Genomic DNA, 20470 nt, shown 5'->3' with positions numbered 1-20470 from the left:
GGAGCAAACAAACGAAGCGCACACTGCTTCAAAAGACCTCGAGCCCACAATGCAATGGGCTGTCAGAACGGAAGTCCCCGTAATCTGGCCACCTGCGTCACCTTCATCTTCACAGTCCAAACCCTGAACGCTGCATGCCAGCCCTCCCCTCACCAAGGACAGAGAGGGTCAACTGGCACCTACGACCTGCCAAAGGCAAGGGAAAGTGACACCGTGTGTTTTGCTAAACCTGGCACCCACCACGTTTAGCAACACTCCTGCCTCATTCGACAGAGGAAACGACTTGTTTTGATAAGACAGAGCTACATGCTGGTAACATCAGATAAATGGGGTTGGACTAAAACATTTCCTTGGCCAGCATTCCATGGTTTTTGCTTGGCCCGAGAGTCTGGTCTCATTTTGGGGAAGGCTAAGAGAGCCCAGGGCAACCTTCTCGGTGTTGTCAGGGTGTCTGTGAGTGGACGACATTCTTTGTGATCACCATCAGAGCAAACACAGCTGTGGCTGGAGGCCGGCCCCTCTCTGGCTGTAAAGGCCAAGCCCACCAGGTCAAACAAGCTGTAAAATCTTTACAGCCCTTGTTCTCACTTTACACACCATTGCAGCGCTTCCTCTCCCTCCTCCAGGGTGTTGGCAAAGGTCAAGTGTCCCTTTATTTACTCTCACTCAGTTGCCATTTTATCCATCTCTCAGAAACAGAAAACAGAAGCGAGACTTGGTTCTTGATGTGACCCTGATTTCTGCAGCCCCAGGGGACAGGCATGACCTGAAATAAACTCTCCCGCAGCAACTTCCCAGATAGGGCCCCTGGACTGTGATGTCAGCACAGGGCCCAGGCTGGCAGGAAGCCCAAGCCCCAGGGGAGCGGAGGGCCCCAGGGGCTGAAGGAGGGGCCCAGGAAGGAGCCATGGTTACTGAGACCTGGCAGAAAGGCACTGGGACCCTGGGCATGGACAGAGGCCACATGAGATGCCTGGGTACGGTTTGGTGGTGCCTACAGCCCAGAGCATGTGATGGGGAAGTCCCTGAATCTTGAAAGCAATTGTCACGTCAAAGATTCGTGAACTCACACACCACCTCCGCCACTGTGCAGGCTGAGGTCAGGGCTAAGCTGCTCCGGCAAAGAGGCCCAAATTCACAGTGACGGTCAAGGAACTAGGAAGTCTGTTTCTTGCCCACACAGTAGACCAAAGTTGTGGGGTAACAGCCTGATGAAGCAGCTCATGGCCCAGGCTCCTCCACTCCTGCTGCTCTGTAATTTCCTGGCCACATGACTGTGTTCTCAGAGCCGCTGAGGTTGGGGGGCACCCTCTGCATACCCTTGGCCTGGGTCTGGTTCTGCTGCACAGTAGATGCAGAGCCCTCTGAAGATGAACCAAGGGTGTGCGGGGGGCACACCCCAGCCTCAGATGCTCCGAGAACACAGTCACATGGCCAGAAAGAGCATTGCAGGCTGAGCATCTCTAACTGAGGAGGGAGGGGTGAAGGCATCGAAAACCAGCCATCACCACTGCACCCACATCTTGTATGATCAGCTTGAAGCTATATGGGACCAGAGAGCACTGTGCTTATTTTGATTTTGCTACAGATAAATGAGCAGCAAAGTTTTCTAAAGACTTTCTTACTGATTTTTTACATAGGATTGAGAAAATATCCCTTGTCCTTGGACATTATTATTATTATTATTATTATTACTCCTACTTTCTACTGCATAGGGTTGCGAGAATGGTCTAAGCTTCCTCCAGCCCACCCTGGAACGAGTCAGTGACCAGGGCTGGGTGAGCCATCTGTGGACCTGAGACAGAAGCAAAAACATGCACCCTTATATACACACATTTATATGTGTTTCTCTGAGACATTACTTTAAAAGATATTGAAAAATTGAAAAGCAGGCCTATTAGAATAATGTTTTAAGTTTAAATATTTTATTTATACTAAAACATTATTTGTTATCATTTAATTTTATTAGACATAATGGAATAGACATAAAGGCATTAATAATGTCTTCAGAGTGTACTTATGGAAAACAAGTAACTTCAGACTGGAAAAAGACATAAGCACATGTATAAGGGAACACACAGAAATACAAGAAAATAAAAACACACACATCAGGGCGCAAAGTAGCATTATTTACAATAGCCAAAGAACAGTGACAATTTGAATGTCTGTCAGTTGATGATGAATAGACAAAATGTGTCCATCCACGCAATGCAGTACCATTCGGCCACGGAGCGATGGAGGTCTGATGCGTGCTGTGATGTGGGGGGCCTTGGAACACCGTGCTGAGCGTAAGGACACAAGACGCACAAGGTACGATCCTGTTATAAGGAATGTCCAGAAGAGGCAAATCTATAGAGACAGAACACAGTTGGACAGTTGCCAGGAGCTGGGGGGAGGAGGAATGGGTACAGGGTTTTACTATAGTGATGGAATGTTCTGGAATTAGATAGAGTTGGTAATGGTCACAGTACAACATTATGAATTCACTCACTTGTTCACACTGAAATAGTTTACTGTCTGTGATTGTCATCTCAATGAGTTATTTTTAAAGATGTCACACACATAGAAAGAAGGAATCAACTTAGTATTGATGGAATGGCAGGCACCGATAATGACATGGACCAGTCAGCAGTAGGACGTTTCCTAGCAGTGACATGGATATTTCTCCATGTAAAAGATGACAGTACCTCGCAGCCACCCAGTGGGTCTCAGGAAGGACTGAGGTTACTGTAAGAGGACTGTAGAGACACTAGATCTCGTGAAAATGGCCAAACTGAGTTCAACCACTTCTGCCTCAGACATTAGGCAAGATACTTACCAGTTCTGAGCCTCACACTCCTCATCTGTATACTGTTAACAAAGCAAAATAATTTAATTAAAGTGTTCAACAATGTAGTAGACCCTGAAGAGGTAGCCACGCACCAGCACCTCCCCCAGCCAACACCTCGTGATGCCCGGGCCCCCACAGGTCCTGTCCCCAGCGTCCAGCTTGATGCTTGGTGCTTGGTAAGCCTTCAAAGACTTCCCTCTGTAGAATAACATTTTTTTCCCCTGAACCTACACACAGCAACGCATCGAGACTGGAATCATATATGTCAATGACAATGACTGCAACATACACTACACAATGTCTTCAACATGAGTTTCATAAAAATTAAAGCCATTGACCCAGGTGTTCTTCTTGACAAAGACATGCAAGGACACATTAGAGAGACACCTTAGAGGCGCTCTTCTGCACTTCAAACACAATTCGATTCCCATGCAGAGTTTAGAAGCCTGTCTGTGCATGAAGTCAAGTTGACTTATAAAAATCCCTTTGCAACTCTGGTCCTCAACAAACATGCAGTAAACAGGGGTGTCATCCCCTGGAAGTGAAGCCTTTCAGGCTGTGGGAGGGGAGTCTGGACTCCGCCGCAGCCCAGAGCGGGGAGAGCAGCCATTCCTGTCTCTTTGGCTCTAGCCTCAGCATCCTCCCACCAAAATGTAGCAGTTTCCAGGGCTGCCTGCATCACACTTGGCAAATCATGACTATAGTGGGTATAACTTCAACAAGTCGTTTATTTTGTTAAATCCCTGGACATCATTAGGTCATTCTCGGCACCAGAATATACTGCTCTCCTTTGCCTTTGGGGCCAGTGAAATGTGCTCTCCTAAGCCCTGTTCTGTGATCATATAGGATTTGGCAACTCTGACCAACCATAATTAATTGGTTGTGTTCCTTTTGCTTCTTGCAATAAAAAGCCAGTAAAAGAAAATCCACTTTAGTGTGATGTGTAAATCATGCCTGCTGCAAACCCTAAAAACCTGGAGTGGGAGGAAAGCCCCAGCATTCTGGAGCAGGCCTCCTCATGTGTACTTCCTCAGGATGAGAGCACCATTTCAGCACTGTGCACGCACAGACCATCGCAAAGTTCTGCTCGCCCTGGGCAGGTGAACTGGGTGCTGGTTGTTTAAAGCCTGGTAACTCAACACTGCCTGCAGCAAATTCAATGTACTGGCCAGGTCTGCTCTCTGTGCAGTTACTGGGGAATCTCCTATGTCATGCAAACGGGCGATTATAACCTTGGATTTTGTAAGTTACAGGGGACTCAGTGGTGACTAAATATGGGAGCATCTCTGACAAGGAAAGTGCCAGGGATGAGAGGATGGACATTCTTTCTCAGAAGAACACACGCTAGTATGCGCTATGAAGCTGGTTCCACTTTTAAGCCCCAAGACTCTAGCAGGGAAATAGATCCTGAGGGAGCACGTGCTTTACTTTCTGCCTTTTGACAGGTCACATAGTGTGACAGCCAGACTCGAGGGGTTTGCCCCGCCATGGGAACCAGGGTGAAGAGGACCTGCGTTCACACTCTGCCTCTGCTTACCTGACTCAGGGACGGCCTCATCGCACTGCGGGGTGTCCTGTGTCTGGCATAGAAGCAGGTCCCATCAGCATATCATAACCGACAGTGTAACAGAGGTGGGTTGATTTGCACTGTAAATTCTAAGAACTTGGCCAAATATATTGGTCGTATCTGGAATTTGTTTTATAGATGCCATAGTGCCTATTCTGGGCTCCCAAAAAGAAATTTCAAGAATTCCCTTCTCCGTTAAGCACCAAATAAGAATTGCCCAGCAAACCAACCTTTTGCAAAAATGGATGGTCCTGAGGGAGGCATCTCCGGGCTTCTACTGCCTGAATCCAGGGAGTGGTCTAGCAGCTAAGTGCTGACCTTTGTAAAGCTGGAATTTCTTTGTGAAGGAATTTGGTCTGCGTACAGCCTTTCTTGAACCCTACATCTTTGATTCAGCCACTAGTGAAGATTAGATTAAGGGCTAATGGATAACGCCCTACAAGGAAAAAGGATTTCTCCCAAATACTTTCTGATGCACACAGTGACCTCGCCACAGATTCAGGCACACCATTCTCTCTGTTGAGGACCATCTCCCCCCTGTCATTCTGGACATCCTGGCCCAAGCCCCTCCAGGCCATCTCAGCATCCCAGCAAGCGCCTGGTCTCGTGTAGCTGTTTACTATGAATTACAGATTTAGACTCTGTAGTTAAAATGTTAACTCCTAGACCTTTTCTGGTAAAGGGGCAAATAATTTCTGCCCACCATAAAATCTGAAAGACATATATTTATAGACTTTATGTAAATATAATTTATACGGACCGGTTTGGTGTCTGACCTTGCCTGCTTGCTCTCACAACCCCCCTTTAATGCCTGTGAGCACCCTGTTCTTACAATGCTCTTCAAACAAGCTTGATCAGCTTCCCGGCTCCCTCACTAATGAGTCAATAAATCTGTTACTTGTTCATTCTGTATCTGGGTGAGAGTCAAGTTTTGAAACACATGCCATATCCGTAAGGCAGGAGAACAAACCATCACCCGAGAGAAGCCCTGGCGGGTGCATCCAGAGGATAGACCCACTTGGCTCTGCAGTCCGGGGCAAACAGGCAGCCACGGGTCTCACCTTGAAGCACGGAGCGGGTGGACAAGTCCCAGCGAGTTCTCTCCTGGCATTCCGTCCTATCACCCGATGTTTGGGGTTGAGAGTATCACCCCCAAGTCATGTGTTAAAGTCCTGACCCCATGGTATTTCAGAATGTGACTTGGAAATAGGGTCATTGCAGATGTAACTAGTTAAGATGAGGTCCTAATCCAACATGACTGCTGTCTTTATAAGAAGAGAAGAGACACAAAGAAAACCTTGTGCAGAGACAGAGAGATTGAGGATACCTGTCTACAAGCCAAGGTCTTCTGGCAAATTCCAGGAGCTGGAAGAGGAAGGAGAGTGGGGTCTGGCCGGCCGCTCTGAGAAGGGTGAGTCAGATCTGCTGCACAGCCTCGCACATCAGCCCTGCACCGGCCTGTCCTTGAAGCTTAAAACTGACTCTTCGTTGGTTAAAACAGCTGAGTCAGTTCCAAGGGCTTGGGAGGCTGCTACAAATATTCTGGATACTCTCCAAACGAACATTTCTAGACCTCTTCAAGCTCTGTGTCAAACCGGTTCTACTTTTTTCATTAATGAAAGCAGAGCTCTTCAGTTTGTTTGCAACTTGGAGGGCTCGGCAAACTTCAGCACTTACGAGATGTGCGCCACAGTTTACTCAATTTCCTTTTAATAATTTTGTTTACGTGTCCCCGGCATTCGGGATCCAGGACTCAATTCCTGTCGGCACTGGTGGGTGTTTCCCACTGAGCTCACGGCATGACTCCACTCGTCCCCGTCCTCCTTCCACCACGGCTTCCTCCGTTTTAAGCCAGTCCGAAGGAAATACTCACTGCTGTCCATCCCAAGCTGCACTTCAACCCTTCCCCGCAGAAGGACCCGTCTGGAACACCTACGACAGGAAAAGGTGCAGAAGTGAGGTGCACGAGGAGGGCCCAGGCCTGGTTTTATCAGATCCGACAACTATACTTCCGTCGCAGACTTAAAGGGTAGAGACGGGTTCTAATCCCTTTCTACCCATTTGCTCCATTTTCCTAAAACCTTTTCCCCATCCCTCATCCAGGAGGTGAGGCTTTTGAAACTATTAGGGACTTTCTAAGTCTCTTGTTTGTCCGGCTACCCCTGACTTCCTTTAGGTAGATGTTAAGTGACGAAGCAGACCTCCCAGGCCGGTCTGTGTGCTAACTCTTCCACGGTGCCCCCCAGTTTCAACCCATCAAGCACTCTGTCTCTGGCCTCACAAAACGTGAGCCACACTCTCCCTGGGAGACCCGCAAAGGTGACAACACCCGCTCGCCACGATCTGCTCCCTTATGCTGCTGGGTTTGGGCTGAGAAGTGCCATTCAGTGCTTTCTCTAGAAAAATCGGTGTCACCTCCTACTTTCTTTTGTGAGAACTAAGTGAGCCAACTCAGTCTTCAGAGACAGTTTGTCAGGGGAGATGGTTATCAGCATAATTTTCTAAATAAACAAACTAAGTTAAATGCCTTTTCAAAAATCCTGATGACTGTTACAGATAAGAGAAGCTAACGGTCAGACGAATGATTAGATACTTTCCCCCAACAAACAAAGCAACCCTAATGACCTTGTAATTGGGTCTTTTTAGTCTCAGCTGCCCGAGCGTGCTACATGCTGGCAGGTGCGTGCTCACAGCTGACCTTGGGACGTCAGAGAGAAAGCCGGGGAAGACGTTGTCATCTGAGTGTGTGTGACGCTTCTCTGGGTGGAGTGTCCCTGGTCACACTTGCTGTTGTGTCTTCTGCCATTTACTTAAATCCTCCAAGTTTCTATGTAAGTTCCTCTTCATGCAACAGAGAATGCTCACCCTCAGAGGGGTCGGTTGATATCTGTATATTATTCTTGTTTTAGTAATACATGCTCATTGTAAAAAAATCAATAGGTGCAGAAACATTGTATGAGAATAAAGTAAAAGGGGAACTTCCCATCCTCTTCCCCAAGCAGTTGCTGTCAGCAGCATGTCCCCAGGCTGTCTATGGCCACTAACGGTCACGGAGATGGTGTTTCCAACCACAGCATCCCTGGGACATTCTGGGTCCTCCCTCCTTCTGACAGCTTTGACCCAGGACATTCTGAGGCCATGATTAAGCTCCTCTTAGAAACATGTGCTCACAGCTTTGCATCAGAAGGGCCCTTCCCTAGAATACAGCGTCCCTTACATTCTGTGAAAGCTGATTATCCTAGAAACCAGGGTTCTTAGGCAGTTCCCTTAAGAGTCTAAGCATCTCCCTGTTCTGGGTTGGCATCTAGGTGAAACTTCACATCATCCATTGCCCTGCACAAGCCTTTATTTCCAGAATTTCCCAGAGGCTGGACCTCCCAGCAGATGGTCAGCCTCCTTACTTCAGGTACTTCAAAGAAACCTGACTCACAATTTTCTTCTGGTGGGACCTGAGTGATGTAGGGGGCCCATCACCCAACCATTGTCTTTCACATGCAAGCAGTGAGAAAAAGCCCAAAGGCCCCTGTTGGGCTTGGGGCCCTTGGCTCTGGTCAAACTTGGGGCTGAAAGGATGATGCCATCCAGACGGAGACAGTCCACATGGCACTGTAGTTCCCCCAAACTCTCAATGGCTCCCATGTACCATTCAAAGGCCCAATGCCTTAGCAGGGAACACAAACCCTTATACTCTCCTCTGCTTTCTTCCCTGTTGGAGAATGTATCAACAGAGGCACATGTGCCGCTTCTTGTGGAGCAATTTGTGTGTGACATTGTCTGAACAAGGCCGGGTGCTCAGCACTCTTGACTCTGTCCGTCTTCTAATTGCCAGTGATGCTCTCCAATCGCTGTGATGATGAAAATGACTTCCACACAGTCCCCAACTGCCAAGGGTCACCCTGGTCCGTGAGCAACTCTGTGCATGAATGTGAGTGAGGACAGTCAGAGTGGACAACGCAGGACCTTCCACACGCCCATTTCTTCAGCTCTTCTCCCCCACTGCCCTTTCCAACCCCTGGAGCACCAGGAGGAAACCATCAATGAAATGCTAAAGGGCTTCCAAAGAGGGAGAGGCAGATCCAGACTGAGGGCCGGGAGTCAGAAAAGCAGGGAAGGAGGAGGCATCACAGGTTGTGAGCAGAGGGGCCAGCAAAACCCTGGCTCAGAGCAAACCCAGGTCTCTGTGCTGAATGCACGCACTTCACAGTGTGTGTGTGTGTGGTTTTCCCTGCCTCAGCCCAGTCTGGAAGGATCTGGGTCAGAGGCCATGAGTCACTGCTTTGACAGTTGAGCTGCCTTAATGGGAGGATGTGAATTCAGACTTCGAGGGCATGTGCCGCACCCCTTGGGGAGCAGGGACGCCGGCTGAGCACTGCATGCCAATACAGAGTGATTCGATTTTCTTCTGGGAGACCCTGAAGGCTCCTTTCCCGGAGGCAGGCGTGTGTGGTCCTCAGAACAAGAAGCTCTCAGTGTTTTCCTCCATCTAGAATGCCTAGTTTTGTGTCTCATGAGGACCTGTTCGGTCCTCTTCCCTCACATCTCAAGTGAGAAGGATCGCAGCAAAGATGTCCCATGGGTGGAGGCGGAGTGGCTCTGAGGTTCCTTGTGTGTTGTCCTGCTGCCCATCTGCGAACATGCGAACACAAGCTCAGAGTCTTAATAAAAGGAAGTGACAGTGGCACTGAGCGTGGTGGGGGCAGTCTGGGGCTTCCTGTCCTGGACAGCAGCACCTGCTTTCCTGAGGTCACAGACCCACGTGTCAGGGTGCTGTGGGCCAGCCTGCAGAGTATCCAGGCCCAGCCTCTGGAATATACCTGCTCTCAGTGAGGATCTGGCTGATTTCTCTCCCAGAAGAGGGAGTGCAGAGGCAGCTCAACTCCAGTCTGCAGCCCTGGGCATCCTGCTCTTGGCTGAAGGGCCTTTGCTGAGATCTCCCCTTCCTCTAATTAAGCCTTGACCTGGCTACACTGGCTTTGTCCCACCTCTGGGGTGGGACAGAGGCCTCATTTGGCCACTGAGTTTTTCTGGCATCAAAGACCCTCCAGCTGCCTTAACCAACCAGCAAACCCACAAGCTCCATGTTCATCCCTCCTGGGCCTTTTCAGAGCCATACAGATAAGGAGTCTGTTGTAAAGGGGACACTTGCAGCAGTTAGTTCATGGTTACTTCACTTCAGTTTAAAATCCACGTGAAGTGTGTTCAGAGGTGCTTAGCTAACCAAATTTATTTGGGATGCTAATTGGATACAAAAATAACATTTTTTAGTTGGCATTGCAAAATCCATACTTTTGTCAAAATAATAAAATTAAGTCCATCTGTAGTTATACGGTGCCATGAATGAAGGAAATCTAACATCACCCCCTCCAGGGGGACATTAGCCGGTGGCAGATGCCACAGTCCAGCACCCAACAGAGAAGTTTCCTGGGAACTGGGATTCCATTAGATGCTGTGGCCAGAGAGAGTAGATCAAACCCTGCAAAATAATGTCAGCGTTTCAGATCTTTAAGTATATTTCTAAGCTGAATCATAAGCTTTCCTAACAAATATTTTTATCATCCAGAAGGCAAAAATATTCTGAAAAAAGTTATTGTCTTGGAAGCTCTACAAATGTAAACTTTTATATCACAGCACATTTATCTACACCCCCAATGCAAAAAGTTATTCTTCTAGATAAGGGGCATCTGTTGTATTTTGTTGGCCTGGCAACTTCTGTTTGGAGCTCTGCCCTGCCACAAGGGGGCTGCTGATGCCGTGGCCTATTTTCAGTTAGAGCCACGTATGCACGTCCCACAGATCATGAGCGGGAGGCAGCCCGTGCAAGGCCAACCAACTCATCCCTGGAATTCTAGTGGGAGCTCTGTGAGACCATGGGGGTTTCCTCACGATGTGAGGATATTGCAAGTGAGAGCAGCTGTGCCAACCCTGCCACTCCCAAAGGAAGCCTAACTCCTGGAGCAATCCCAGGGTGTAAAAAGCAGAGCCCTGGCACTGCCGGATCCCTGAGGTCAGCGCAGGCCTGGACTTCTTAGTCGCCCAAACCAATGCATTCCCATTTGCAGTGTAAGCACTTTCACATTAGATTTCTGCACATGCAGCCAAACTGGCCCTAAATAACACATTACTGAAATCTGCGAGTCTTACTGTAGTTATCCCTGGGCCATGGCGTCATAGGTCATGGGCTTTGTCCAAATACAGACGCATCAGGATGACTGTGGCAACACATTCACGCTCTACAATGCTACCTTGGTCATCCCTGCTCCTCTCCCCTGGAGGCCCAGGCGACTCCACTTGGCATCACCATCCATTCAGCTGCACCCTTCCCTTGATTCTCAGCTCCCACACGGTTCCTCTGTTCGGGTGATTCATTATTGCAGTTCTCTTGTGCTAGATCTGAGTTTGGGGATGTTTTTGGATTGAACTAATACCTGGTTAGTGGTAGACCCTCTACAATAGACACCCTCAATAGTGAGACTGTCACCCTTTTCTCCTCTTCTAAATCCAGCAGGGAGTCAACAGTGGGAGCCAGGTGGCTACAGCAGAACTGGAGAGCCACATGCACGGCTTGCACTGGGGCAGGCCGAGGAGTTCCCATCGCTGTCTCACGTAATTGCTGCAGCGTGCCCCAACAGTTAGGAAGTATCCTGCTATTTTGCAGATAAGGAAATCTGGGGTGGCGAATAAAAATAATTGCAACAGGTCACATTAAGGTGAAGTGTATCTATCCAGTTTAAAGGTCCCCCCTCTCTTCCCACCATGCACCTCCTCCCTGCGCCGTCGTCTCCCCTCCCTCACTGGCTCCCTCTATCTGCTCTGCAAACTCACCAGGATGAGAACCAGGACTCAGGCGAGGGTGAGGCTCTATGTTTCAGACTAAGGAGGAGTTAGCCAGGCTATGGGAGGCAGCCTTGCCTGCAAATGGTTGTTCCTATGGGGAGATTCCTACTGTATTCCACAAAACCACTTATATTTGGCATGAAACCCCACTGTAAGGAACAGGTTGCAGAGGGAGCCCCAAGGTGCAGAGAAGAGGGAGCAACAACCTTTATCTGCCGCAGGCTGATGGTCCTGGGAACCAAGACTTCTGATGTTAAAACTGAGCAAGATGAACGCCCTCAGGAAAAGCCCCGGAGGACTTTTCCATAAAGGGCTTTTCACCTTAAGAAGGTCTGACTACCTTCTTTCACTATGGTCAGCAATGTTTTTCAAACTTGTCGAGGGCCACCCATAGTAATAAGTACATTTTACAGCACGACCCAGTGCCCACTCAGAACATAGAACAGTGGAAATGAAGAATTCATGCCTGATAAACTGACATCCTCTATTTATTCTGTATCATTCGAAAACTGCCGGTTAACAAAATACTGAATTGATTTCACGATCTACCAGTGGATTACAAAACCAGTGGATGAAAGGAGCACTTACCGACTAATTCTATGAGGCTGGCATTTCTTGGAGACCAAACCAAGTAAAGATAATATGAGAAAAGAAATACCCTCATAAACATGAATGCGAAGATTCTTAACAAAATTTTTGCAAGTTGAATTCAACAACAATTTATAAAAGAATAATACATCATGACCAAGTAGAATTTATCCCAGGGATGCAAAGTTCATTTAACATTTGAAAATCAATCAAGGCAAATCACCTGTTAATAAATGGAAGTAAGAAAAACATAGGATTATCTCAATAGATACAGAAAAGGCATTTGACAAAATCCAATATGTATTACTAATTTTATTATTTTTTAAAGATTTTATTTATTTTTAAAGAGGGCAAGGGAGGGTACAGAGGGAGAGAAACATCAATGTGTGGTTGCGTCTCCAGCGCCCCCTACTGGGAGCACGGCCTACAACACAGGCACATGCCCTGATTAGGGATCAAACCCGTGACCCTTTGGTTCAATCCACTGAGCCACACCAGCCAGAGCTTACTTCTTTATCTTTTAGAGAGAAGGGAAAGGGAGGAAGAAAGAGAGGGAGAAACATTAATCTGCTGCCTCCTGCGTGCTCCCAGTAGGGTACCTGACCCTCAACCCAGACACGTGTCCTGACTGGGAAGCAAACCAGCAACATTTCAGTTTGCAGAATGCCGCCCCGCCCACTGAGCCACGCCTATCAGGGCTCCATTCCTAACTTTAAAAACTCACATGAAATTAGAAGTAGAAGGGAACTTACTCATACTGATAAAGAGTACCTATGAAAATCCTATAGCTAACATTGTACTTAATGGTGAATTAATTCTCTAGGATCAGGAGCAAGCCAGGAATACCCGCTCTTACTGCTTCTAGTTGACAGTGCAGTGGAGGTCACCAAGCCATCATTAGCAAGAAAAGAAGTAAAAAGCACCCAAATCTGAAAGGAGGAAATAAAGTGTCTGTATTTCCAAACATGATCATTTATGTAAAAAATTCTGTGGAATTTACCAAAAGAGCAACGCAACAAACTTTAGTTACACAAAGTTGTCGGATAGAAAATAGACATACAAAATTCAACTGCTTAAATAATTAGAAATTAACACTAAAAACATTTGCAATAGCATAAAAAATATAAAATATTTAGAAACAAATTCAAAGTAGATCCGAATCCTCAATGTACGACTTAAACTATAAAACTTCTGGAAGAAAATCATTATGGCCTTGGGTTAGGCAAATATAATTCAAAAAATAATAAACTATTTGGATGGCAACAAGCACATTAAACAATATCATTAGTCATCAACACCATTATTAGAAAAGTGCATATTCAGGCCACTAGATACCACTATGGACTTACTAGAACAGCTAAAATTTGAGAGACTAACCATCTCAAGTGTCGGTGGGAATGCAGAGCGGCTGGAACGCTTATACACTGCTGGTGGGAAAGTAAAATGAAAACAGTTTGAATAACAGTTTGTCAGTTTCCGGAAGAGTTAAACAAATGCCTACTATGTAGCCCAAGCATTTTTGCTCCTGGATCTATCCCCAAGTGAAACGAAGGTTTAGTGCACACAGTGACCTGTGTGCAGACGACCAGAGCTACTTTATTGGTGACAGCCAGTAACTGGAAACGAGCCGAATGTCCATCACCGGGTGAACGAGGAACACATTTCAATACATCCATACAAGAGAATACTACTGAGCACTGAAAAAGAATGAACTGTCGATACAAGTGACAATGTAGATGAATCTGAGCGTAAATACCTTGAGTGAAAGCAGACAAAAAGTCTACATACTGTATGATTCTTTTTATGTAAAATTCAGAGAAGTGCAAACTATTCTATAGTGACAGAAAGCTGGCCAGTGGTTTTGCCTAGTGATGGGGGCGAGGGTTTATGTCGAGGAGGGAGGACTTACCAAAGGGCATGTGGAGATATGTCTGAGTGATGGGTACCCTCCTAACTTGGTTGTGGTGGTGGTTTCATGGGCGTATACATACACCAAAACTTATGCATGCAGAGTCCTCCCAGGGTCTTCTAAGACAGCTGACCTTTGAACAACATGGTTTGAATTGTGTAGAGGGGTTGACTTATAGACAGATGTTTTAAAATAAACATAGAGTCAGCCCTCTGTATTGCTGGGTTTCATACCCACAGATTCAACCAACCACGGATACAAATGGTATTTTAGGTCCAGGGGTGGACGTGTGGATGTAGGGAGCCAACTGTGTACATTGTTCTGTGCCACTTTATATAAGGACTTCACACCCACAGACTTCGGTATCTGAGGAGGGGCATGGAACCAAGCCCCTCGAACACCTAGGGATGGCTGTAGTTAAGTTTGGGGGGAGTCAAAAGTTATACATGGAGTTCTGACTGTGTTGGGGGACGGTCAGCACCATGAATCCCATCCCAGCCCTAAGCAGATCAAGAGTCAGCTGCACTCAACTCACATTTATTGAGCGAACACCTAAATAAACGGTGTTATTGACTTGAAATCGGCACCCACAGGTGTGATGACAGGAGAATGCAGAACTTTCATTTCCCTACAAATCCCGCATTTCCTACCCCACCTCCACACTTCCACCCCAGAAAGAGCTACTGCATTCCACCTCCTGACCACAGGCTGGCTGTCCACACAAAGCACCCATTGTCCCGGGTCTCATCTGTCCCTGGGGGAGGTGAGCTGTGTACTTCATTGTTGCTATCTCAGGGTATAAATACAGTGCTTGACAACTCTTTCCAATTTTGAAACACATGATCCAGTTCGTCTATTTTCCATCTCTTCTTTATAGCAAATTCCCTGCATTGGTAATTAGGCTGAAAACTTGGGACTTAAAGTTTGGGTCAGACACCCTCCACTGCTCCCCATGTGTTTTTCTGTATTCCGTAGTTATTGAAATCACACTGAGCGAGTGTATGTGAATGCTTTTATTAAACAAAGTTTCTACATAATGGGAGGTGTCATGATTACTGGGATATCAACTCAGTAGAAGGGGTGAATGGAGAAGGTAGGGAAAGGGAGGAAGATCCAGGCCCAGGCCTCAGGGGACCTGAAAGGCTCCACCCCGTGGGGCCACAGGGACGCCTGGTTACCTAAAGCCGTGAGCCCACACCCATGCAGGGGCTCCCAGAGGGGCAGAACAGAGGCTGGAATGCTCACTCCTATGTGGATCAGACTCAGATAATTACATGCACTCCAAACACACACAAATGATGCGGAGAATAACTGCAAACAATTTCTAGTTAATGCACTTTCTGAAATCTATACACGGGCTGCTGGTTTAGAGCCCTATGCAGTAGAAATAAGTACCTGGACACCGTAGTTGTTCCAATCTCCACACTGTTTGCAGGGAACGTTCATCTCAAGGCTGCCGTGGGTGGCTGGCTGACAGGGAGTGCCCTGGAACGCTAGTTCAGACACAGGTGCAGGGGACTAATCTAGTGAATTGTTCATTCTATTTTAAGATGATCCTCATGAACATTCATTTCCCCAAATCTAATATATTAGTGTTCATTAGCCCGCCTTGAAATGGATGACCTCAAAGCGTTCTCTCAGCGATGACCCTTCATTCTCCTGCTGCGGAAGGGGAGGAGAGACAGGGGGGAGCTCCAGGTGTTGAACCCACCGAGCAAAATGACCAGCCCTGTGGGGTGGAGGTGACTTGCGGTCCCTTTCTCATCATTTTGAGGTGAGGGGGAAAGTGGCATTAGCATTCTCCAGAGACCGGGCTGTGTCCAGAACCGCCCCCCCCCCCCACGGCTCATGCTGGACTCACACCTTCTGCTTCAGCTTCCTATGAGTGGTCTGCTACATTTTGGTTCTGTTTGTGTGCTTTTTTGCCTGTGACTTTGCAAAATATTCTGGAAAAAGAGACAGAAAGTCTTGGTCTCTGGGAACAAGTACAATGTTGCTTTCAACTAAAATACCCACTGGGAAACCTCAAGGTTTTCAATGTCATCATTATGGAAAACACAGATTACAAAAGGAAATAATTTAATGTCAGTCCTTGGTCCCCACCGGGATTCAGTTTGACCTCAGTTTATCTTTTCTTTGGTGAGTTTTAAGTCTTGAGAAAATCTGCCCAAGAATGAAGAATCCTAAAAGGATACGGGGTATTTGGGTTGGGAGTGGTGGGGTGGGAAAGAGGTTTAAATCTGGTAAATGGTCAAATTGCAGTACCTGGACACGTCGTACCTGGTGTTAGTTCTTTCCTTTTACTCCACGCATTAATACACTCCATCGCAGATTCAATGGCAACTCCTTCTCCAGGACGCGGTAGTCCAAGCAGCCCGGGTGTGAAGTAGCCACGCCCCATGACCTGTTTCCCCTTCAATCTTTGATCTTTCCAGCGAAAACCAGCTGGGGCGCCAGGCAGCTGGTGGGAGCTAGCGGCCCCGCCCGCTCGGCGCGGCCCGGAGGCCAGTCCTGCCCCCGGCCGCGCGCCCCGCCCCGGCCACCCCCGGCCCCGCCGCCGCCTCCGCCCAGACCGGCTGCAAGCCCGAGGTGCCGCCGCCGCCGCCGCCGCCGCCGGGATGTGACCTTCAGAGCCGCCTGCACAGGATGACCGGAGCCACCGCCCCGCGGCGCCCGCGGCTTGCCACGGCCTCCCTGGCACTCTGACCGCACGCGCTCCCGGCTGTCCGCCCGGCTCCCGACCCCGGTCCCGGTCCCCGTCCCCCGTCCCAGGCGCCCGGCCTCGCCATGCCGCCGCCGCCCGGGCCCGCCGCCGCCCTGGGCACCACACTGCTGCTACTCCTGCTGACCTGGGAGTCCGCGCCCAGTGAGTACCGTGCGGGGGCCGTGGCGCGGGCTGGATCGAGAGCCCCTCCCCAAAAAGACCCTGACACCCTTGGGGGCAAGGGCTACGCTAGTGCCCGCACTTCACCCCGGCCCCGTGCGCCCCTAGTCCATGCGGAGTGGACCGCCGCATCCCCGAGCCCTCTGCCGGGAGGATAGTGCGTGCGGAGCCGGGGTTGACAGCTTGTCCCCGCTCTCTCCCTTATCTCTCCCCGCTTCTCCGCGCTCCCCCTGGCTCCGTCCTCCCGCTCGCGTCCCTGCAGCCTTGATGCTGCGGCCGCGCGAGGCGGCGCAGTTCCTGCGGCCCAGGCAGCGCCGCGCGTTCCAGGTCTTCGAGGAGGCCAAGCAGGGCCACCTGGAGAGGGAATGCATCGAAGAGTTGTGCAGCAAGGAGGAGGCCCGGGAGGTGTTCGAGAACGACGCCGAGACGGTGAGCGCTGGGGCCCGGCGCGGGCGCCGCGCAGGGGAGGTGAAGAAGTGGGAAGGTGTCTGCGGGGCGCCCAGGGATTTTGTGGCTGGGCGGGACCGCGGTGGGCGTCTTTAGATAAGCCAGATCACCTCGAGCGCTTTCCCTGAGGCACTGTATTTCTGGGAAGTTCCATCCCTGTGCGCCCTTGTAAGGAGCCCCGGGGTTTCTGCAGCCCCTCAGACTTCCCTTCCCAGTGTGCGGTGAGCCCTTCCTGTGGGGGAGTTCTGCCGCAAGTCACACCCAGAACTCTTAAACAGGGACACTTTGCGTTTAGGAGTGGTGAAGGGGCAGGGCTTAGGGTATCCGGACCCTGGCCCACCCTCAGGCTGCCTCCACACCTTTTCAACTCCAATTGTTTAGGAGAATCCCAGGTGCTCCTGTTCCGAGGAGATAGAAGCAAATCTTTGAGCGGAGTCCTGTTGACACCCTGCAGTTCTCTTCTGCAGACTTCTGAAGGGGGCCACCTTGAAGGAAATATGCAATACAGTATATGATACCTCCACCAGAATGGCATAGAGGCCGTTTTTTAAATGTAAAAGAATTCTCATGGTTAAAAAACCCAAACAGCTTCCAACCTCCCCTCTCCCTTAGCTGGAAGTGAGGGTTGGGGCTGCCGGCAGCTGCTTCATCCTAGTGAAGAGGGAAAGAGGGCTTGCCTGAAAGAGGAATTAAAAGACATGAGGGCTGGAATTGCTTGCAGCAATAGGTCCAAAATATGATTGCAGGAATATGCTAGAGCATATATGGGGGGAGGCCCTGAAGGGGGAAAGACATCTGGGGGACCTCAGGGTGGGAGGTGGGAAAGGGCCCCAGTCTGTGTGCACACGCGCACTCACCAGCCCCTTTCAGCAAGGTGCTCTTTTAGGAGTTGGTGATTTTCGGAGCCTGGTGGCGCCGGCTCAGGACATATTTCTAATAATAATGTCCTTGGAGACTGTGGGGCTGTGGGCAGCCAAGTGCAGGCAGGGAGCAGCCCAGGTGTGGACTTGGCGTCTGTGCAGGAGCTGTGCGATCTGAAGGGAGAGGGGATGTGTCAGAACGTATGTGTGGGGGTCGTGACCCGTGGGGCCTGGCGAAAGCCCTAGATGTGTATCTGTTCCAGGGCAAACGACTTTGGAAAGCAGTTGGGATGGAAATGGGGTGGACGTACATTACATCACTGTATGCTGTGAGGGCGGTTTCACAGCTGTTTTTGGTTCTACCAGAGTTTTTCTTTTAAAGACTTCTCTGGAATGAAATAAATGTCACATGCAATAAACGAATGGCTCTGTGTGACAGATGTAATCTTCTTTTGGACTTACGTTTCTGATCAGTTGACTTGACGATCCCTTTAGGTCCCCTTTCTGAAAACAAGCTCTGAAATGACGGATGGCCACGTGCGGTTCTCTCTGGCACAGTTTGCAGTTGCGGCAGCCGAGCTGCGATGGGCGATTTGCTCCGGTGTTACTGCCCTCCCTGTCAGTAGGAGAGCAGTTTCAGTCCCCGTCGTGTGAGCCATTCTGCAGGTCTTTTCTGCCCTCCCTGGTTTCCAGTGTCTTTGAAGATAAATCCTGGTAGCCAGTGACTCACGCCTCTGCAGAGGGCTTCTGCAAGTCCTAGCGGCAGGGCCGTGTGTGCCGGTCCACCGGAGATCACTGCCCAGCTGTGGGATTGTGTGACAGAGCCAGACAAGCCTTACCTGGAACATTTGCTTGTGCAGAAAGTGTGTGTAAGGGGCTTGTAGGTGACAAGAGTTGAGAGCAGCTAGGCTGCCACCTGCCAGGCACCCCCTGCCTGCCCTGCCTGCCCCAGCTCCTGCCTGCACAGGAGAGAGAAGCCATGACTTGGCTTTTCCTTCCTTTCGGGACATCCTACCATTAACCATGGTGCCACTCTTCCCAGAATGTGAATCCCCTTTCTCATTTTAATTGCTTTTGTGTTGTAATGTTAAATTTATTTGCAAATGTATGGAGTGAAGATAGGAAAAGAAACGTGGTCAGGATCCCACTAACTTTGATGCAACTGCTGTTTCTCACCCTCTGTCTGCACTGGGACTTGCGCTTCCCTGTGCAGTCTTGGCCCCTCCCCTTTGAGGTGCAGCCGAGTTGCTTTAATGCTGGGTGTTGGGGGCCAGCGGGGTGACTTCTCTTATACTCCAGCCCCATCAGAAGTTTGTAAAAGTCTTTTTCACAGCAAAGCCTTCTATAATTTCCTAGAATTCTGTCCTCCTTCCCAAACCCCATCCCCAAATAGTATTACAGTTTGTCCATTGTCCATCAGCTTCCCAGGTTGGACCGGTTACTTCTTTGTCATCCACCCCAGATAGCTGGATTACAGGCTCTTCGTTCTAACCAGCACCTTGTGTCCTGTGTACACTGCTGTGTGGACCATGTGCCCTGTTGTCTGGTTTTGGCCCTTAGCTTGTTTTTCTTTCTCTTGAGAGGCAGTGTGGAATGCTGGAAGGGACTGGGTTAGGGGTCAGGGGCCAGGGTTAGGGATTGTGGTCCAATTCCAGACCCAGCTGCTCTGGTAGACCAGTTGTCCACTTTGACGTGTCCAGGTTTCCCATTCCAGGTCCTTACTTCAGGGAGATCCATGTTCCCTGGCAGTGGTGAGATCCTCCAGATACTCACTGTTCACTGCTAATGTATTTTAGTAAATACAATCTTTAGTATTTTGAAAAAAGTAATCTAATGAAATAACCGATGAGTTCCTCTGCTCCAAAAAGTTTGGGACTTCCACTAGGAAATATTTATTCCTTGCCTTCAAATATAGCTCATTCTGCATTTTTTGATTGAGGCTGATGAAGTGACCCAGGATGACATTATTTAGCTCAAGAAGTTTCCAGGACTGGCCATGTGACGGTCCTAGGACACCAGCATCCTGAAGGTGAAAAGCTGCACCAAAACTGGCATTTCTCGGGTTGTAATCACCTGACCCTCTCATGGGGGTGCTTGTGGGAAATGCCAGTCCTCACAGGCCAGGGTCACCTTTGTGGCTGATACTACCTGCCCTACCTCATTGTCCACTGGGTTAAGATGCTAGAAGCAGCCACCTGCCCTCAATGTGTCTGGCCCAGTTGTGGCCACACACCTGTCCGGCTTTGGCTCTGCCTTTGGTGGTGGCGTTAACAACACTGCGCTTTCCTGCTGGCAGAAGAGGCAGTACCACCTGTCCCGTGCCTATTCCTGGAGCTCTGGGGGGCACCCTGGAAGAGGAAGCCCCAGGGGTGGGGACAAGGAGACTTGGGCACCTGGAGCTGTTTCTGTACCAGACAGGGGCCTGGCCCCGAGGGGGTCTGCCCAGGCCGGCTGTAGCGTGTGGGTTCTGAACTTCCCGTAGGAAGGATTTCACAACAGAGGTCCAGGTGACTATGAGGATCCATTTATTGAAACTGGGGACAGTGAAACG

General features: G+C 49.3%; 1 protein-coding gene across 1 annotated transcript in view; it reads left to right on the top strand.

Annotated features, from left to right (window-relative positions):
- The first annotated feature begins 16265 nt into the window (after positions 1–16265).
- Positions 16266–20470, top strand: part of GAS6 (growth arrest specific 6) — a 45734-nt gene continuing 41529 nt past the window's right edge. Inside the window, exons 1-2 of the mRNA XM_037125680.2 lie at positions 16266–16594; positions 16875–17041. Coding sequence (XP_036981575.2) covers positions 16516–16594; positions 16875–17041 — 246 coding nt within the window. The 5' untranslated portion in view covers positions 16266–16515. The remainder of the gene's footprint in view (positions 16595–16874; positions 17042–20470) is intronic.

The sequence above is a fragment of the Artibeus jamaicensis genome, unplaced genomic scaffold (genome assembly GCF_021234435.1).
Source record: "Artibeus jamaicensis isolate MK-2021 breed Jamaican fruit bat unplaced genomic scaffold, CSHL_Jam_final scaffold_833, whole genome shotgun sequence".
In the NCBI taxonomy this organism is placed as follows: domain Eukaryota; kingdom Metazoa; phylum Chordata; class Mammalia; order Chiroptera; family Phyllostomidae; genus Artibeus; species Artibeus jamaicensis.
This window is presented reverse-complemented; position numbering and strand designations above follow the sequence as displayed.